Raw genomic sequence first — 20,119 nt, 5'->3', positions numbered from 1 at the left:
AGTATAAAAAAGTATGGTTACATGTCATTAACAAAAAGAAAAAAGAAGACCCAGGTAAGTACTTTTTTATTGTTTTTCATGTGTATTCTTTATTTATTATTATAAAAGTAACTAAAATGTAAAAAGAGGGAACGCTTTATGCTAGTTAAGGTTAGATTAGTTGAAATAAATAATAATAGCATTTTACACGAGGTTCGCTTATGAGTAACTCATGCATGATTTAATTTAATAGCACAACATAAGTTGCACTTTTACCAAGTGATTTATAACTTATAATGGTGCAAATAGTAATTAGACAGGGTTCAAAGGGCAAAGAACAATAAAATTTAAGTAAAAGAAAGGATGTATCTTCATAAACAAAGAAGATTGAAGGCTATAAATATTAGAAAATGCCTTAGTAGTATCTACACTATAATGGATAATTTAAGATAAACTCAGAACACCAGAGAGGGGTGATGAGAAAAATGGAGAATGGACAAGTTGGAGTGAACAAATGCCATGATACACATACATGGGGTTTGAGAATTTATTTATATGTCCTTTTAAAATTAAAATTAAAGGTAGAAATTATATAATATTAAAATTTGACTTATTAACTATGTTTTCATGCAGTATTTATTTGCATTCATTGATATTAACATAGTTTAATTAAATTTGGAATGTAACTTTGTGAAAAGTCATGGCATGCACACTTTAACTAATCTGTAACTGGATTTCCAACTAAGCTATAAATGAATTAAAAAAATGTGTTAACAAAAAAGGCATATAAAGAAATTGTGGTCAAATATTTCAACACCACCTGGTGCCTGAATTAACTAGCTTCACAATGAATTTAGTAAATCATAATATTCTCCTTCTGTTAGTTATAAATAATTCACCAGCAATGTGCAGAGAAAATTATGAATATTTTTTTCAAAGACAGGATGTGATAGAAGGAGCATGGCATGTTAAGAAGTGTAAAATGGTCATGAAATGTGCACTTTGGCCCATCTGTGTATGTAAGGTTAATAAGTGCACAATCTTTCTACTAAGATCACACACCAATTCCCCACCTAAACAAAACTAAATGCTTTGAAAATATCATGTTATATGATATTGAAAGGTTATAAAAACAAACAACACTCTTTCCAAATAAGACTTGAGAAGGTTTTTACCTAAATGATCAAGCACTTAAGTCCAAAGCAGATTCAATGCTAGTGCCTGTTCTCTAGTAAACTTATTAAAAATAAGTACCTGTCCTGTTCAATTTGTGCCTTCACTCTTTCTCGAGCCAGACGTTCCTCCTCCTTTTCTCGTGCCCTTTCTTGTGCTAATTCTTTAACCTCCTGGTCTTGTTTTTGTTGCCGGAATTTCTGCAATTCTTTACCAAGTTTCCTTCTCTCAACTTCTTCAATTTTTTCTTTCTATAATTATTAACAAGTTAGTGAATTAAATCTTAAGAATATAAATCAAATGGAACAATTAAATTAAAGAATTCAAAACTTCTGAGAAAATACAATACAATAATTTATCATGAAGCTCAATCACTTAAATTTATAAAAAATGTTCAAATGGTTGAGCTTCAAGATAAACTATTGTATTGTATTTTCTCAGAAGTTTTTGAATTCTTTAATTTGATTGTTCCATTTGATTTATATTTAATATACTTATATTTATTATACATTTTTATAAATTTAACCTGTACATGCCAGTGGTTTCACTTCAAATTTCCTAAATCAATAACCTATGCTAAATTTTTTAATTTATAAAACATGAGTATGAAGTTTCCAAGTAAGCTCTGACTTTTCCCCAAAGGTTCTCGAACTTTTAATTTCATAACAAAATGTAGAGAATCTAGAAAAATTTACATGTAAAAGAAAGGTTAAACAGATAAATAAACTAGAAAGAAAAGTTAACAAGTAATAATTACTTTATAAACAATCTGTAATGAAATGTTGGTAAAGCCTATATAAAAAAAAAATCACTAGGGTTATCATCAAAAGTCACACTTTCTGTAAAACTCAGCTACAAAATTTGCCTTAAAAAACAGTTTCCACAAATTTAGTAGTTTTAGTTTAACCAATTCCAGTTGAGTAGTTTTCTACTTCTGCATGTTCATCAAAATAAGTCACTTATAAATGCCACCATATCTGAAAGTTGGACACTTCAAACAAATTATAATAAATATAGAACATTTTTTTGCTAAATTTATGAATCATAATGAAATAAACATCACTACATGATATACCTATATTACTATGCAATATAGCTGTAACTGCTGACGTGATAACTAGGTTTCATACACACTTAATGATAAAATCACAGAGCTAATTACATTATGTGCTACCTACTTTGTTGAAATACATTTTGCATTACCTTATATATATATATATATATATATAATTATAATTAAAAATAATATGATTATATTCTAACTATGTTATTATAGTTTAATTACAATTATGTTTAGTAGAAGTCCACTGTAAGACTCCATTAGCTTCTTCTTATCAGTGTGAATTTTTGTACAGGAATGAAACTGGCAAAATAACTGCTTCAACAAAATAAACAATTAAGTAGAAGACCCAATAAAATATCAAATTGACTTATTTCTTTTACATAGTACATATGAAAATAAAACAATGAAATAATTGCATTATTTGAAAGCATGAAACCAAAGTGAGGTTTCTGAGCATAATAACTAAAAAAAAGTTTAAAAAAGTTACAATCCATATTATGAAAAAGCAAGCTCTATGGCAAATAGATTACCAAAAAGAAAATAATACCACCTACAAATATTCAGTGTTTTGAACAATACATGCAAGAAATAAGCAACAAATATAAAGACTACAGATCTGCAGATATATTTCAAATGTTTACAAGTTTTACTTCTATCTGCAGGTTTAAATACTTCTGTTTCCAAAATAAAAATTACCTTAAATCTTAAAATTAAAACTACATTTAGTTTGTACACGATATGACAAAAGAGACAAAAAGGCATTTTCCAAATCAACATTATCACATAAACACCAGATGCTGGGTTAATTAAAGCATTTTATAGGAATAGAAGTGTATGATAGCTCTTCATTATATATATATATCAGTTGCTAAAATAAGCATTACACACAATCTAAGCTCTAAAAAGTTTAAACTCAATTTTTTTTATTCTTTTTCAAATTATTTAACACAAAAATATATGATAGAAAATTTGTAAATTCCAAAACTAAAATTCTACCTTAGCATCTTCAAACAGAATAACCAACATGTCACAACATCTTGAAAAAAACATAAACAGGTGATAAACCTTCCAGGAAATCAGACTTGCTACTAGATGCTTAGGTCTTAATGGCAAAAAAACAACAATAAAATAAAGATTATGGTGATATAAAAAGCAAACTTATCTATTTTATGCTTGTTTTCACACACAATTTTAAACATTAATAGAATAACAAATTCCATCTTTATCTTTAATATTTAGAACAAATAATATAGTATCACTGCTCTTTTGTATTGTTAATTAATGTTTCTCAGTAGAAGTTTAGAATGCAAGGCTGATTACACGTTTAAGTAATTGCACTCTAACATTTTAACACCTGGTCCTTTTCTAGTCTGCATCAAACTTCCACAACAAACAAGACAATCCAAACTATTTACTGACTGCCCACCAAAAGATCATAAATGTCTACATTGATTTCCTGACTCTTGTATACTGTATTGTCAATTTAATAATATTCGAAACTGTATTTAATAAAAATTTGGTACATGGGACCGAGTGTTGCTTTCTGCTATAAACATAATTAAAATTATTTTTTGATTTATGTATTAAACTGACAATTCATCTGGTACCCAGAGCTGGTGTAATTTCCTAATGGCTAAAAAAAAAAACATAATAATAATATTCTGATTACTTGAATAGTTTGGAAACTTAAATTTGATTATTTATTTTATTGCATTGTGATGCTGATTGGTTAAGTAGAAAAAACTTGAATTCATCAAAAATAATAATGAAGTCATATTGGAAACATTACAATTATTGGATAGTTTATGATATTAACTGATCTAATCACAATTTTGATTATTATATAGTTGGAATAATCAAAATCGCTAATAATCAAAAACACTGGTTGATTATTTGAGGCATTAATCATAATTTTGATTAATCAATTATTCTATGTGATGCTAATCATTGCTGAAATGTAACAGATAATCGATTATATAGAGTAATCAAGTTAGTTTCTCAGCTCTACATCAAGATCAGTAAATGCTTCTTCAACACTGAAACTCTTAACGTTAGTCTGAACTTACCTCTTGTTGCTCTTTTTCCTTTTGAATCTTTTTCTCTTCCAGAAGTTTTCTGGCTCTGAATTTTTAAAAGTGCACATAATAACAATTAAACTAAGAAGACACAATATTTTGGCTAATGATGTTTAAAACATTCATATCTACAGTATTCAAGAAAAAGTCAGTTTATATTATCCCAACATAATAATTATGTCTGGCAACGTTAGTCTAAAACAAGGTATAATTAAAAACAGGATCACCATGGTAAAACAAAACAACATGTTTAATCTTCAGACATTTTGTAATTTACACATTTCATCATTAGCAATCTAAAATGTTTTAAGGAAACATGCATATGTATTAAATAACAAAGAGTACAAGTCTTAATATAGAAAAAAAAGTGTATCTATCTATTGATAACTTCAAAATTCTAACATCAGGATCTTCATACTTAGAGCTTTTGGCCAAAGAAAGTCTATGTATCTCAAACAAATATCCAAGTCTAAGTTACAACCACAGTTCCTTTCAGTTCTCCTTGTTTTGGTATATACATTTTATTAAATTGTATTCTTAACTTTCATAAAATTTACTTATTTCTTCCCCCCTCTATATATTTTGTATACATTTTCTAGCTCCATATTAAAATCAGTACTGTACAAGTATATAGTAGTAGGCATCTGTCTGTCTCGAGAGACAATAATTTTATGTGCGCACATTTAAGGGTTTTATTCATTCAGGCACTTTTACGGTGACTGAAAAGTTCTATCCAAGATGTGCACTGACAGAGACATTTGTCACATTAAAAGATGATGTGCTGAGTTGGAGTGTGTAGTGTATTTCTCAGCTTTCTGCAAGTTCTTTTTGTACCACTTCATTTGCCCTCCTCAGTTCACGATCTCTTAGCCCACTGCTGACAGAACAGCATCAAATGCCCCTCTCCTCAGAAAGTGTCTCCCACTCATTGAGACTGATGTTAGTTGATGTTAAGTTTCTTTTGTTTGCACATTTAAATCAAAGATGGGGGCATCCTGGTGGTCTTTTACCCTGTTGCTAGCTCATCATATAGCAAGTCTTTGGGAATGTGACCATCAGGCATCCTCACAACATGACCTAACCATCACGGCCGAGGCTGGCTAAGAAGCTGTTACATAGTGGGAATGTCGGCCAATTGTAGTACCTCTGAGTTACAAGTATATATATACGTGTGTGTAAATACTAACCATGTTGTGTGTTTTGCTGTGGTGATCCTGATTTTAATTAAACTTTTTTTCCACCTAACAAACCTAGTCTAAAACAAGTTTGAAATAATGCAGCAAAAAGTATGATTGATATATTTAAGTAAACAAGGTATTACTACTTCTTTGTGATAGTTATTTCTATAAGCCATTCATTAATGGTATAATTTAAAATTAATCAATAGGGCTATGTTGAAAAATTACACCATAAAATGATAATATATTCCATCAGTCATGTTTCTTGAGCCATAACATATTTCATTTGTCAAGTTTTCTAATTCATAATGTGTTTCTTTACCATATTTCATTGACTTTTACAAGTTCTTTAGATTATAACATGTTCTTTTTGCCATATTTCAATAGTCATGACAAAATCTCTTTGCCATAGCATATTCAAATGGTCACAGCAAGTTCCTTTGATCTTGATGTATTACATGACATTTTTTGATTATAACATATTCCTCTTGTCATAACAATTTTCTTTGGATATAACATTCTTCTGGCCATAAGATATTCCATTAGTCATAATGTGATCTCAGTTATATATCCTGGTTAAAATGTTCATGCAAGATCATATCTCAAAAATTGAAACTATGCTAGTTTATGAAGGTTTAATATTTTCTGCATTTTGAGAAAAAAGGTAGTTTAGTTAGGTTGCAGACTTAAAAAAAGGTGTAAAAGTGTATACATATAGTTTTGTTGTTTAAAGGGTTTCCCTTCCTGTCCTGACAAAGATTTGATGGTTGCCCATTTGGCATGCTTGAGTTTTTTGTTTTTCTATTTAATGCCAAAAGTTTGTTTCAGATTTGTTTGTAAATCTTTGTATGGAAAAATTTTACTTATGGTACCAATATGGCAGTATAGAGACATCAAACTCTACTTTTTTAGTAATGCTATCAGGAAAAATATAAATTTTAACGAGTAGAATGTTTATTTAGGTGAATCTAAGTAAATTACATAATACAAAGTGACAGCCATTAATGCATGATATTAGAGAATGCATGTTGAGATATTATAATATTTATATACTTATAAAGCAGGAGTGGAGATGTTTGCTTCAAAGTGCTGTGTCATCCAGATTGTTTGTATGCAAGAAAACAAAATCTAAAGTTAGAACTGACTTAAGATTCTTCCAACTTTAAGGAAAAGGGTGTGTAATTAGTCTAAAATCATGCTTCAGGTTTAATTGATTATTTCACATGCTAAAAGGCACGTGAGAATGAAATTAGAAGTGCTGAGTAGGAAGTGAGCAAGGAGTATTTAAAGTAAGAACTGTAGAAGAAGAAAAAAGATGTTTCTTATAAAGAAGGTTGGCAACAGAAGATGCAAAAAAAGATAATGATAAAGAGAAGGCTGCCAGCAAGGCCACATTTGAAATATTGATGCCAGGTCATTTCCTCTTTCTCTGCAAACTATTACCTTTACAGTTCTGCACTGACCAACACTTTTCCATCTGTTCTTATGATCTCTGGGCAAGCACTTATCACCACAAATGAGATTAATTTATGCTGAAGGGAAGGGCAAAATACCCAGATAAATGTTTTTGAGGTGGTGGCTTCCTGTGAAATTCTTGACATCCAGTATATTTTTTGTTGAATGTGTGATTTTGATGTACAACTTGAAACATGTGATTGTGAAATTTATTGTCAGTTTGGGATCTTTTTCTAATCTTTCTTAAAGTACCATGTGAAAGATACTTTTCTGCTCAATACTAATTGCAATGATTTTCTTTATCCTCGCTTCTCCACCAGTAATAAGTGGGGCAGCTGGATGGTATTTCTGTCATGTTGAAGCATTAACCTTAGAATTCCAGCATTAAATTTTCAATCATTAACACCAGGTGGTATAGGGTCATAGTGACTTCTTTCTGGCATTCTAGGGTTAACAAAGATACAGCTTAAAGCAATTTGCTACATCAGATACTACTGCAACCAGCATTATGATACTGTCCACTTAGATTACTTTCACACCAACACTTCGTGATTAGTCCCCTTCATTACCCATTCAAGTCGTCTCCAAGCATTATTAGTCTCAAAGTGGGTTCCTCGTCATCGATTAGTCCCCTTGTCGAACCTTTAAGAACACAACTAAATGGACCTAACATGCAGCTTCAACTTTTTTCATCTCTCGTAAATAGGATTTGAGTGCAGAAAAAATGCTTTACCATGGTAACTGGACACCTATCAGAATCTAAAATAGGACATATTGGAGGATTTTTTCAATGGAAAAGCCTTATTAGTAGGCCGTTTATGTTACACCATATTTTCAGGGCCTGGCAACTTGACTAATTTTTCACAATGCATTACAAACTTGGAAAGCTATTTTCACTGCAAACCTTAAAAGCCAGACACTGTAGTGTACAGTGCTACAGTTTTTTAATGATACAATAACATAACTATATATTTAACAATCAGCTTCAAATACATATTATTTATGTAACCAGATAATACCTTTTTACTTTGTCTTCTACGGAAGACTCTGAAAGATCATCCTCTGCTTCATCAACTTTGTCATATCTGGCCTAAAAAAGTTATCAAAACACAATCACAATATAACACAAACATGTACCATCACATTAAAACAAATATTCATTAGTATTAGAAGGTAAGAAATAACTACCTTTTTACTAGTAGTAGCTTGGGTTATTTCAGAAGCACAAGTTGTAGTTTCATCAGATGGAATAGTAGCAGCAGGAACCTGATTTGTAGGAGTCTGAAAATCTACTGAACTACTCTGGCTGGATGATGGGGATGTTGTTTTATCTCTAGTGCCTGAATCAGGTAGTTTTTCAAGATTTGACTGATGAAGCTAACATACAAAGGAAAACATATAAATATCATATTTGGCTTTAATAAAATTTTTCTGAGATCAAAAACTAAAAAATATCAATTTTTTTTGTTAACCTGCTTATAAAGACAGTATGGCTAAATCCAAACCAAATTTTATGCTGATGAATGATATGCTTACAAAAATGGCCCACTGTCACATATGTTCACAAAGCACACTTTCTTAATCATTCTGTGAATTGTAATTGTTTTTATATAAACTTTTTGTCACTGAAAAACTAAATTATAATTATGTTAATCTGTTAGGAAAAATATTACAGCCAAATCCAGATGAGAGTTTATCCTGAGGAATGGTATTTTCACAACATTGGTTTAGAGTTATTTAAAGTGTTAGCAAAAATGATCTAGATAAGAACATTATGCTCACAAAAGTATCCTTGTTTTTTTGTATCAAAATTAAGTGAAATAATATATAGCAGTCACATAAACTAAAGCAAAATTCCCACAAACAAAACAGCTGGTGCTGAAATAGTTGGCAAAATGGTAAGAAAATACCTTATCAAAATTGTTTATATCAGATGATAAATGATTTTGCCTACTGAAACATTTTGTGAGTTTGATTAAACTTGACAAAATTTTTTAAGGATATATGATATTTAACAATATTGCAATAAGTTCATTTTAAAAACTGATATTTTCAGTCTCGATAATTTATATTTTTAAAGACAGAAAAGTGAATGATATTGCACTGGAAAATATTTATGTAATTTCAGGATTTTGAGTTCAAAATTAACTATTTGTGTTGAACTACTAAAAAGCACACTGACATCACAAAAGAGACTGGAAACTGAACTGTGCTATAAATAAGAGGATTAAATCTCTACTATCATCATTTGTCAAATGTAAGTAACCACTAATAAAGCAACAATGTATAATTATCAGACCAGCACTAGAACCAAACCATGTTCAAAGATACTTTTCATTATATTTCCAGTCTACTCTGAAAAAAACACTGTTGTCACAATGATTTATACTCTAAAGATATTATTATTTTTTCAGATATTTGGCTCGCATTTTATTATTTTTAAGTTATTTACAAACAGAGAAAGAACTTCAAAACACTAGCTTATTAAATTTGATTTTTTGCATGTTACGAAGGTGAGATAGTTTCTTATTGTAACTGTATGTATAATCAGCTGCACATGATATTTTACAAATCCTAATGTAACAAGCTAGAACTAAAGCTTGTTTATTTTATACTTTTAGGGGGGTAAGACACTAAAAAACACATCTGTAATCATTCTTTCTCAAAAATCATGTTCATACACACTGACACAAAAATATAAATGTACAATACAGGCAGTCAATTTAGAAATGTTCTAAATTATGTCTAACATTGCTTATTGTAGTATACATCTGTTTTTTGACTAAAAATTACTAATAATAAACATTCAGTTGATTTGAGTGCTGTAATTTAAATATTCTTAAAACCTACAATTTTGCAATGTTTATAAATCGCTATAAGTATCTTATTTTGCAAAATAAAATATAGGTATAGTTTTTATACAGAAAGACAAAATATATTTTGAAATTAGTTGTTCACTTCTTAAATTTGGTTGCTTAAATTTATAATAATTTATCAAACTTTAAACATTATAATTATTTATACCATCTTTTGTGGAGAAACCTAATTATCTATTTATTGATTTTCACAATTATTGAAAAGAAACAATTTGGGAGTATAGCTGGGCAATCAGTTCGATTAATCAATAGCCTATGAGAATCAATTATATTGATTAGTGTTCCATAAAATAATGAACTAATTTAAAGTTATCATTTTCCTAATCTGAAAATGCATTTCAAACATACTTACCTCAGCTGACACTTCTAGCTATTTCTCGATCTTCATCTTTGCCATTTAAACAACGTGTTCACTTGCTCCAGTCTTTATACCCCACTTGACTGCCCTCGGCAATATCTAATTTGCAAAACTTTACACCTAGCCCTCACATGCTCTCTATGCAGGTACTGTATATAAGCACTGTATGTCAACAATATAATCACTTTTTTGAGACTTACCCCATCCCAGACATTAACATTGGCTATTAGTGGGGAGGAAGGGAGGGAGAGTGTCAGTGGAGGTAAGTATGTTTGGAAATACATTTTCAGATTAGGAAAATGATAACTTCCAAAACATACGTACGTCCGCTGTCACTTATATCTAGAATCCCACATTGAGAAGGTGGAGAGGCCGATGAGGGCATAATTCGTACAGAAAGCATCGGCATAGAACAAAGGTGCACCGTGAGAAGTGGTACCCAAGCAAGGAAAACTGCACTACAACCAGAACTACAGAAAAGTGAAAAGAGTGGAATATTACACAAGTATGTACAGTGGGCCAGCCCCAACTACGCAGCTAAGGTTTCATGCTTTGGGGCTGGACTTAATGGGTCATGGTACCCATATCCCCCCCGTTGGAGGCAAGGGCAGTTGGACCTCAAATATATACATATCTTTGGGATTGGATCCTCACCAACATCCACAGAATTATGCGTTTCAAACAACTGAATTTATGAAAGCAAGAAAGCAACACCAAAGTGGACAATAGTTCTGATTTCTGATGAATCTGAGAGTCCAAAAGGCAACATCTCAGGCTTGGATTGATGGGATCATGTATGCCATACTCCACCCAAGGTCCAGAACTCATCCAGTCTGGATTTAGGAACAGTCATTTTCACTTCCCAACCAAGTGGGCAAGGACAATCCCACTTACCCATGGAATTATGGAGAGAACATGGAACACTGTTCCAACAAGGGCCTAAGATGGAACCACGTTGCTTTCGGATTTAAGAGGAGATAGTGGACCCCCTGCATGAACAACCTAAGACCTGACAGTGTTCATAAGAGGGTCCAAGCACACCCCCACCAGATGGCTAAGTGTCAAATTTGGACCGGTTTTATGAGTAGGCTCCCACATAAATTGGTCTCCTCCTACCAACATCTGGGAAAAAGTTCCATGGACCCAGATAGGAGGGTCCACAACTTCCACCTCTTTTCCGAGAGTGGAAAAAAACTAAACACTCTGAAGGAAAATCCTTTGTCCACCATCCCAGCAACTGGAAACTGGGTGTGGTAAGGACTCCCTAGATCCACTAGTAGCAGTAGGTAAAATATGTGTGTGATGGGGAGTCCTGAGGAACAGGTCTCCTGAGACAGTGCAACAGGTGAACCACATTCCCTAAGTTTTAAAAGCAAACCGATTTTGACTGATTCAGCTCTAAGATCAGCAGGGTCTGGCAAAATCCCCTTTAGCTTTACTCATGACAGTCCATGATAGACTGGACACAAAAAATCTGGGTATGATAGATTGTAAAGATGAGAAATGCCTGGGAAAAGAATAGGAAAAAATAATTTATTCCCTTCTCTTGCAGCGAGTGTTCAGTAGGAAGGATCTGTCCGGATAGTGCAAAAAATAGGTGGAAGGATAGAGAGTCTGCTGAACAGGGATGACAAATAAATCAGAACAGCTGCATCTGGAAGCTAACAACAATAGAAATATACCCCGAGGGAAAGGTAATACATAGGTTTTAAGGGATAAAGTGATAACACATGAAAAAAACAACTCTAAATCCCCAATTAGGCATTTGAAATGGTCGTTTGGGATGAAGAATATGAAAGGATCATAAAACGAGATAGCATAGGAGTCAAAAACCTTCATACACATAGGAGAGTGAAATGGAGCAGCAAAGGATGCTGTATATAATGCAAGATAGAAGCTAAACCTTTCAAAAATCCATGTCAAAAAACTTGAAACTATGGAGACTGTTAGATGAAGTGGGTTGAAGGCTCACTGAAGGCACCACTGACAATATGTAGTCCGTTTCTATCGATAGATTGCCATAGTAAGTTGATGGAGGATATAGTCAAATAAATGGAAACTGTAGAATGTAAACCCCTGTGGTTGGGCAAAGGACTGCATAGCTTCCATGCATGAAGCTGGAGTTGTTAAACATCCAGGTGTTGAATGTTAGACTGAGGTTCTCTCAACAAAGATGAATGAATAGGTAGTAGTAAACATTCCTGGAGCAACTGAAGAAGAGAAAACCATGTCTGAGCAGGCCAAAAAAGGTGCTGACAAGAGTACCCAACATGGGGTGAAATGAATCAGTCCTGCAAACTAGTAAGGGCAAAAAAGGGGTGCCTTTCAGAAATCACGAAGAGGAGTATCACAATACAGTAGTAAGAGTTAAATGAATCGCGAAAATGGAGATCTGGTAAGAGGGATAACAGGTTCTAACATGGAATTCCATTGATCCAACAACGAATCCAACTGTTGAGTGTCCAAATATATTACAGAAAGATGATGATAAGCCAGGGCATGTTGTTGTGATAAATGATGGGAGCAAGACATAGCAATATTCTCTCATAATTGCATTGCAAACATCCAAGCATGCACGGCAATATCAAGGGAAGGAGGAAGAACTAAGTACTCCCCTCGAGATGAATCCTCTAAGCTTCGCAAACTTGTGTAACTAACTGCAGAAAAGAGGCAGAAAGTGGCCGATCAGATGAGCTCTCAGTAGAGGCAGTTCTAGTGAAAGAAGGAGAGAAAACAGTGTCTAAATTCTCCCCAGTATATTAAGTTTCATGATGGAAAGCCAACTCTGATCCCCCGGGCAGCATGATGGATTTCAAACCCCCCCCCCCCCCCAACTACCACCAGACAACAAAGGAGGAATGAAGAGGGGGAATTCACACCCACATGTTTTTTCAACTGCAAAAGAATACCAATGAGATAGACAATTGGGAAAAAACACCACCAAACTCCTGTCAAAATGTTTCAAAAGGAAATGTTAACCACAAAACATAATTCCTAGCACTAGCGCTTTGTCAAGAAAAAGTGATTATATTGTTGACATGCAGTGTTTATATACAATACCTGCATAGAGGGTGTGTGAGGGCCAGTGTAAAGTTTTGCAAATTAGATATTGCTGAAGGCAGTCAAGTGTGGTATAAAGACTGGAGCAAGCAAACACGATGTTTAGATGGCAAAGATGAAGATCGAGAAATAGCTATAAGTGTCAGCAGAGGTATGTATGTTTTGGAATTAGTGTTTCTGATTATTATCTTTGATTATTTCAACTACTCAAGAAATTAAGTATTGCCATTATGATTTTTACTTATTTCTTTTGATTAAATGAAAATTGTTCAGCTTAATTACCTAACTGATAGTGTTTCTGATTATTCCAAGTAATCGAAATATTAGCTATTATTACTTCTATTGGTATAACTTCAAATGACAGTATACATGTGTTAGGCTTGTACACAACTCGTGAATGTGAGGGTTTGACTTAATGACCAATGATTACATTACCAGCTACAGTGACGCCTGTTGTTTGTGTCTACCTTGTAAGTATAAATAATAGTGTAGCTTTAACTTAACATACTGCTTACAAGCTACAAACATAACCAGTGTTACTGAGGATAAGATTGCTTTAAGAAAAAATACGTTACAAGAAGTTAATACATTGATTATTGTTTATTCACTCAAAAATAATATTGATTGTTAAATAATTCACTCTTTAAACTAACTTTTATTGCACTATACTGCATATATAAACAGCATCTCAGAGAATCTTTTTCTCTTATCATACAGACCAACTGATGAGTTCTGATACTAATATAAAAGCAGAAACTTGTAGAAGACAAAAATAAATGTGAAATACTACTTTTACACATTTCTGATTTTGAATCTGACATGGAAAAATTAAGAGGAAAGTGAAAAAACAAAATTTGCAATTAACATGTTTTTATCAAACATTTTAGGTTTCTATGGTTTTTACCAGCTTTCAGCATTTAAATTGTAACTTTCAAAGTATTATACTGAATATGTAATACTGTTAAGCCATTAAACTATAAATACAAATAAGACTTGTTTAATTATGACTATTTCTAGCTATACAGGAAGCACTGGAAAGGAACAAGAGGGAATCCTCAATAGCCATGGCTGTAATTATTAATTTTACTTTTTTCACAATGATGATGGAATTGTAAAAAAAAATTTCTAAAGATTTTTTGAAATTACGATGATTTTACCACTTCTTATAATACTTTGAATAATTTTAATCTCTGAAAAGAAGTCATCTATTATGTTTTCTTACAAACAGTAATTGTACTATTTGTTTACTTAGGAGTAACATGAATTTGTTTTCACTTAATTATATGTTATCTATTACACACTATGACAAGAATCTTTACTATTTTTGTCATGTGAAATCTATGAACAATTATTTTTACCCAGGAATTAGTTTATTTTGTTTTAGTAATCTTGTGAAAATCGGAAAGGGTGAGACCCATGGAACAGTATTACTCATATTTTCAGCAAGTTACAGATTTCATACTACATTGTGTATATGCATTTTCATCTAAACTGTTTAGCATTAATAAAAATAACTTAATCCTAAATTGTCATACACAAAGATGTCTATCATATTAAATGAAGGGTAGTTGATAATGTCTTTAAGAAAACATAAAACAAGCTGAAAATATGAAGATTAGTTTCATGTAAGAAGAACCAATTAGTTGAATATAATCGAATAATGAGCCAAACAATTAATAGATTAGCAAATCCCTCTAATTGCCCATCTATATTCAAGTAGTCCATGATACAGTACAGTTATGATATCTTTCAAGATATTTCAACGTTTGTGAAATGACCTTAAAAAAGTGATATACTGTAACAAACAAACCTCTAACATCTTGTCAATCTTTGTAAGAAACTCTTGTGGTTCAGGATTTCCTGCAACAACTTCAAGAGGAACACCATTTGGTCCAATAAAAAAGGAGGAGGGTATAATAACAACAGGATCTAATAAACTGGCTAAGAAAAATTACAGAGAAGGTACAACTACAGTTTCCAAGAAAAATGTTCCAATCATTTTGTCATATACATTATTAAACCAAAAAACATGTTCTCATCTTACATTTGGAAAACTTAAAAACTTTTATGATCACGAAATTATAATATACATAATATATATATATATATTTTAAAATACTATCAATCAGATCACAATATTAAAATGGATTGGACATTTTATTGTTGTTGTTGTAAGTAGAATCAGGTGATTCTACTTACCAAATGGATACCTCTAATAAGGAAGCATTAATTTGTATATTCTGTAGTACGAATACGAAAAGTAGTAAAAATGACTGAAAATAAAAAGTGGCTAACAAAGAGGGCTTGTTAGTTAAACTGAACACTTTAATTAGTATATACTTAAGACTTTTGAAATTCTTTGTAGGGTGGGCAAAAATCAGACTCTGTGTCTACCTAAAAAAAACACACAGTGGATCTCAAAAGTTTAGGAGCAAGTGGACTTATGGACAACTCAATTTTTAAATGTAAGACTATTACTGTAATACAGTTAGGATTAAATGTTTACTTGTTAGCCACATTTTATTTAATTACTGAATGGTTAAATATTGAAGAGAATGATGAACTTTACAGCAATTTATATTTCTGAACTTTTTTTGTCTAATAAAAAACAGACAAATAAAAATCATCTGTTCTTCTGCCTTTTGTATAAATGGTTTCTGGAATGACTGTTATGGATTTTCTTTGTAGAAATGTTATTATGAACACAGTGAAAGGATACAAATCTGTGAAAACTGTTTGCAGGGTTCACTGAAAAACAAAAGATAAATTGATATACACCTGTTTTTTAATACTGATACAAACCACGTAATAAACTGTACACATAGTTTTAAAATTAATCATTTCACAACAAAAAGATCTTTATGGCTAAACCATAATTCTAATATGGCATATTCAAACTAATTATGTTTGTTATGTCTACTTAAGCACATTAAATTCAGATCACTGAACATTTTAATGCAGTTCTTATATAGTTGTCATCACTTTTACTTGCAGTATCATGAATGCAACTGATTTCATGAAATGGTATACATTCACTGCAGACAAGATTACCCAAGACTAATTTTATTCATCATTCATCATTACTGTTCTATTTTAACAGTTTCAATAATTATTATTATTATTATGAAGATGTTACAGAACAGACCTTATTATTTGAGGACCTGGGTTAGTTTTTATTCTTTTCTGAATCAGTAAAATTCAATCATTATTGGTTTGGGAAATTACCTTGAAATGCTTCTTGGTAGGAAGGAGTTGAATGACAGGCTACAACAATTTCAGAAAGTGCTTATCTCTATCAATGCTTTTCTGCTATTGTCTATGCACAAATGTCTGGATGTAATGGGATGTGTCCATTGGATCAATAAACTAGAAGTAGCTTATATCTACTGGCAAGTCAAACTGATGATAACAGTAGACCTAAGACTGTTTAACTCACTTAGGAAGGACTGTATGAATTACACATCATGTCATACAGTATGTGTAATACACCTGCAGTTTTTGAAAGGCTGGTGGAGCTTTCACTTAGAAGATTACAATGTAATAGATGTCTTGTCTGTGTATGTGACATATCAGTCTTTAATTGCATATTTTCACTTTAGCTAAGAATGTGAGAATGGTAATGTAACATATTAAGTATTCAAACTTGAAAATTGAAATGAGGAATATCTGGGTCAATGTGCATGCAAATGGAATGTCTTGGTTACATAGTTTGTAGCTATGGAATGTATATTAATCTTGACAAGATCACAGTAGTTAAGGGCTAGCTTCAGCCTTGAGTTCATCTGAGTACTAGTGACAATACTATGAGTTCATTTACTGATGTTACAAGTGGCCTTCTGGCTGTATACTGTCTTATTGATTCCCCCACCTTTTGCTTTTCCAAGCTGCAGTATATGGCAGTGGAAAACAGAGCATTTGGTCAAAAAGAACTTAAGGTTAATGTACTGGAATCATAGGAGTATTGAGCAGAGGGGTGCTGTATTGGAGAGACTTAGCTATGAAGTGGGCATCATCCTTCTGCAAAAAACACAACTAGGCCATGTGAAGAACATAAGGTAGCACGAAATAAGACTGCTATGGAAGTGGCCATGGACTAGTAATAGTGGTGAGGAATATTCTGGCTTTTACAGAGTTATATATGTCACAATGCACAAATGATAAAATAAAACTGCAGAGTATTTGCATTCAGGAACACTCTGTAAACATCATTCTGTCTATATCCAAGAGTTTCACTGCTCAGTCAGATCACCAGTGACATTGGTTATTATTGTATACCTTCAGGGTCTGTGTGGGCTCGGCTCTGAGAATTTCTGGACATGTGGTTACCTTAATCATGGATCCAAAAGCACTACAGGTCCTTGAGATGGAATTTGTCATTCAATTCACATCTTCACCTCTATTATTCACCCAACCTGTAGGTTTCTATCTCTCACAGATCATCAGGAGTTGGAACTTAGTTCTAGGGCTATTAGGGTTGGTCTGGGGGAAGTAAGTGTGTCATGCTAGTTCTTCCGAGGTTTTAATCCTGTCAGTTGTTGGGCCTATGCAGACAGGAGATTGGGGTCCAGTCATTAATCTTTCTCATTTGATTTCTAAGGTTGCCATGTATCTGTCTCAGTTTTTGCTTACTCCGAGATGAGCATTTTTCAATGGAATTGACATGTATATCAGCACTGATGTATTGAGAGGAGGTTGAACCCATTTTGGTCAGAAGTGCTAACTATAACTTGTTTTTTGAACTGGCTCTTTGACAGATGTTTTTGCATCTTTTACAATTGTCCTATTTAAAGCTTCCTCATTAACTACCATTCAATTATTGCAACTACATAATTTTTGATTCCCCAGTACTCTCCGGATTCCTCAAGTAGTTTTGGGTCCTTGGTTCCAAATGACCATTCCATTTACCTAACAGGTATACTAAGATTACAGTATATGCTCTTTCTCAACACCTGTTTGTGTCCTGTATCCTCTTTACCTGAAAGTCTTTTTTTTTTATGGCTGCTGACCTACAGACATCACTGGTCAAACTGATTTGGATTGTTTGTACACAGACTGCTTTTTCATTATCTCTACATCCTCAGACCAGCTCTTCTTACCCAAGACACTGTCAGACAGGAAAGGGGTTAAAGTATTTTTCACCTATTCATCTGATCACTATTTCTCACTTCTATCTCCAATCAGATTTCGATCATGGTCATGTTCAGTGAGGGTCTTGAAGATCTTGTTGCCTGCTCTAATTCCTTTAGAGATGCTAGGCAACAACTTTTCTTCTGAGCTTTGTTTGAAGGCAAGGATTCTTCTACGAGTCACGTCTAATCAGATTTGTCACACTTCTATGTTCTTAGTGGTCCGGTCAAATTGCCTGTTATAGGTCATTGTGCAGACTGGTATGTGGACCTCCCCCGATACTTTTATCTCACATTATTTGCCTGATATGGCAGTCTCTTTATATGAGGGTTTTCGCCTACCTCCTGTAGCTATCTTAACCATTTCAGCTAGATTATACAGAAGGGCAAGTCTTTTCATTGCTACCTTTCAAGGTCCTTTAACTTGTGTTCACAGGATTCTACTCTGTGGCAAATGTTGCCCAGGCAGGTGTGCTTTTATCAAACCACTTTTATCTATCTGTGGTAGACAACAGTCAGGATGGACAAACACAGTATTAATGAATGGGAAAACAATTCACGAAAACAGTGAGGCATACAATGCAACAACATCCAGCATGAAAATGGTGGTCCTGGCCAATACCCACTACTTGAGATGCTCAAGTGCAAGGCATTCACATATGCAGTTTTGAAATAGACTCTAAAAGCACGTTGGAGAAAATACGAGCTGACATGTTGAATGGATAAGGTTGATCCCTAAACATGGCTCAAAAAGCTAATAAGGGCATTTTGTCCTGGATATGCCAGAGTAAAAGGGAAGAAAAGAGCAGGCAGGCTGGCTGATTCCATAAATAAATAAAAAACACATACAAGAGCAAGAATTTGACCTAGATACTAAGGTTTGTATATCTGACAAAGACAAAACTAAACTGAAAAGAAACTAAGGTGGAACTTTTTTTTTTCACTGGTCGTAGTGAAATAATATTTTGCAATGAGGCAAATGAAATATTAGTAGAATTTTGTGGCTTCATTTTTTAAAATTGAAATCACAATTACTTTTTCATTCAGAATAAAACATTATGTATCTATCATTTTCAATTGTTCTTGGTTTATAAATATGTTCAGTAATGCAACTGACTATTCCTGGATATTACAGAATGTATTATCTCAATACTTCTAAACAGACTAACTGTTACACGGATTGAACATTCACTAGTGCTTGGGAGAAGCACATTCTAACAAGAAGGGGGGGAAGAGCAAAACAACTGCAGAATCCTGAGATGAAGTAATTACATATCTAGATGTTTCATCTCTCCTTCAACCAAAAGAAGAGTTTCTCATCACTGAAGAAAGACAGAAAATAAAAGAACAATAGTCATCATCCCATCTCAGAATAGCTCTGCTCATGCTAACCAATTGCCACACTCATAATTGTGAACCTAACGTCCTTGTGGTGAATCTAAATCACCTTAAATCATTATTGCCTTTTAAAATAATCTTAACAACAAAGAAGCCACCACTGAACACCACAACAAAGCACACAGTGTGAAAATTCTAAGCAAAATTACATCTATTGCATAAAAAATTACAAATCATGAAAACATAAAACAGATTGCAATTAAAATTTAAACAAAAAAAATGGAAAAAATAGAAATCTAAAGGAAAGAAAAGCATTAATTTAAACCAGATGGTTGTATGGTCCCCAGATTGTATGCCTATGTGGATTTAACTATATTTGCTTTTTACAATCAATTAGACACTTTATCGAATGAAAATTTTAGACTTGTGACAATTTTC

At 32.7% G+C, this 20,119-nt stretch overlaps 1 protein-coding gene across 2 annotated transcripts in view; it reads right to left on the bottom strand.

Annotated features, from left to right (window-relative positions):
* LOC106461025 (UBX domain-containing protein 4-like) overlaps nt 1-20,119 on the bottom strand; it is a 53,427-nt gene that overhangs the window by 14,882 nt on the left and 18,426 nt on the right. For both annotated transcript variants that reach the window (XM_013920804.2, XM_022387835.1), the window contains exons 4-9: nt 15,937-15,965; nt 15,028-15,146; nt 8,112-8,300; nt 7,943-8,013; nt 4,282-4,336; nt 1,234-1,403 (exon numbers count right to left, since the gene is read on the bottom strand). In XM_013920804.2, the coding sequence (XP_013776258.1) occupies nt 1,234-1,403; nt 4,282-4,336; nt 7,943-8,013; nt 8,112-8,300; nt 15,028-15,146; nt 15,937-15,965 (633 nt within the window). The remainder of the gene's footprint in view (nt 1-1,233; nt 1,404-4,281; nt 4,337-7,942; nt 8,014-8,111; nt 8,301-15,027; nt 15,147-15,936; nt 15,966-20,119) is intronic.

This window comes from Limulus polyphemus, unplaced genomic scaffold, assembly GCF_000517525.1.
Source record: "Limulus polyphemus unplaced genomic scaffold, Limulus_polyphemus-2.1.2 Scaffold882, whole genome shotgun sequence".
In the NCBI taxonomy this organism is placed as follows: Eukaryota; Metazoa; Arthropoda; class Merostomata; order Xiphosura; family Limulidae; genus Limulus; species Limulus polyphemus.
Note: the sequence above shows the minus strand (reverse complement) of the source record. Positions and strands in the feature narration are given on the sequence as shown.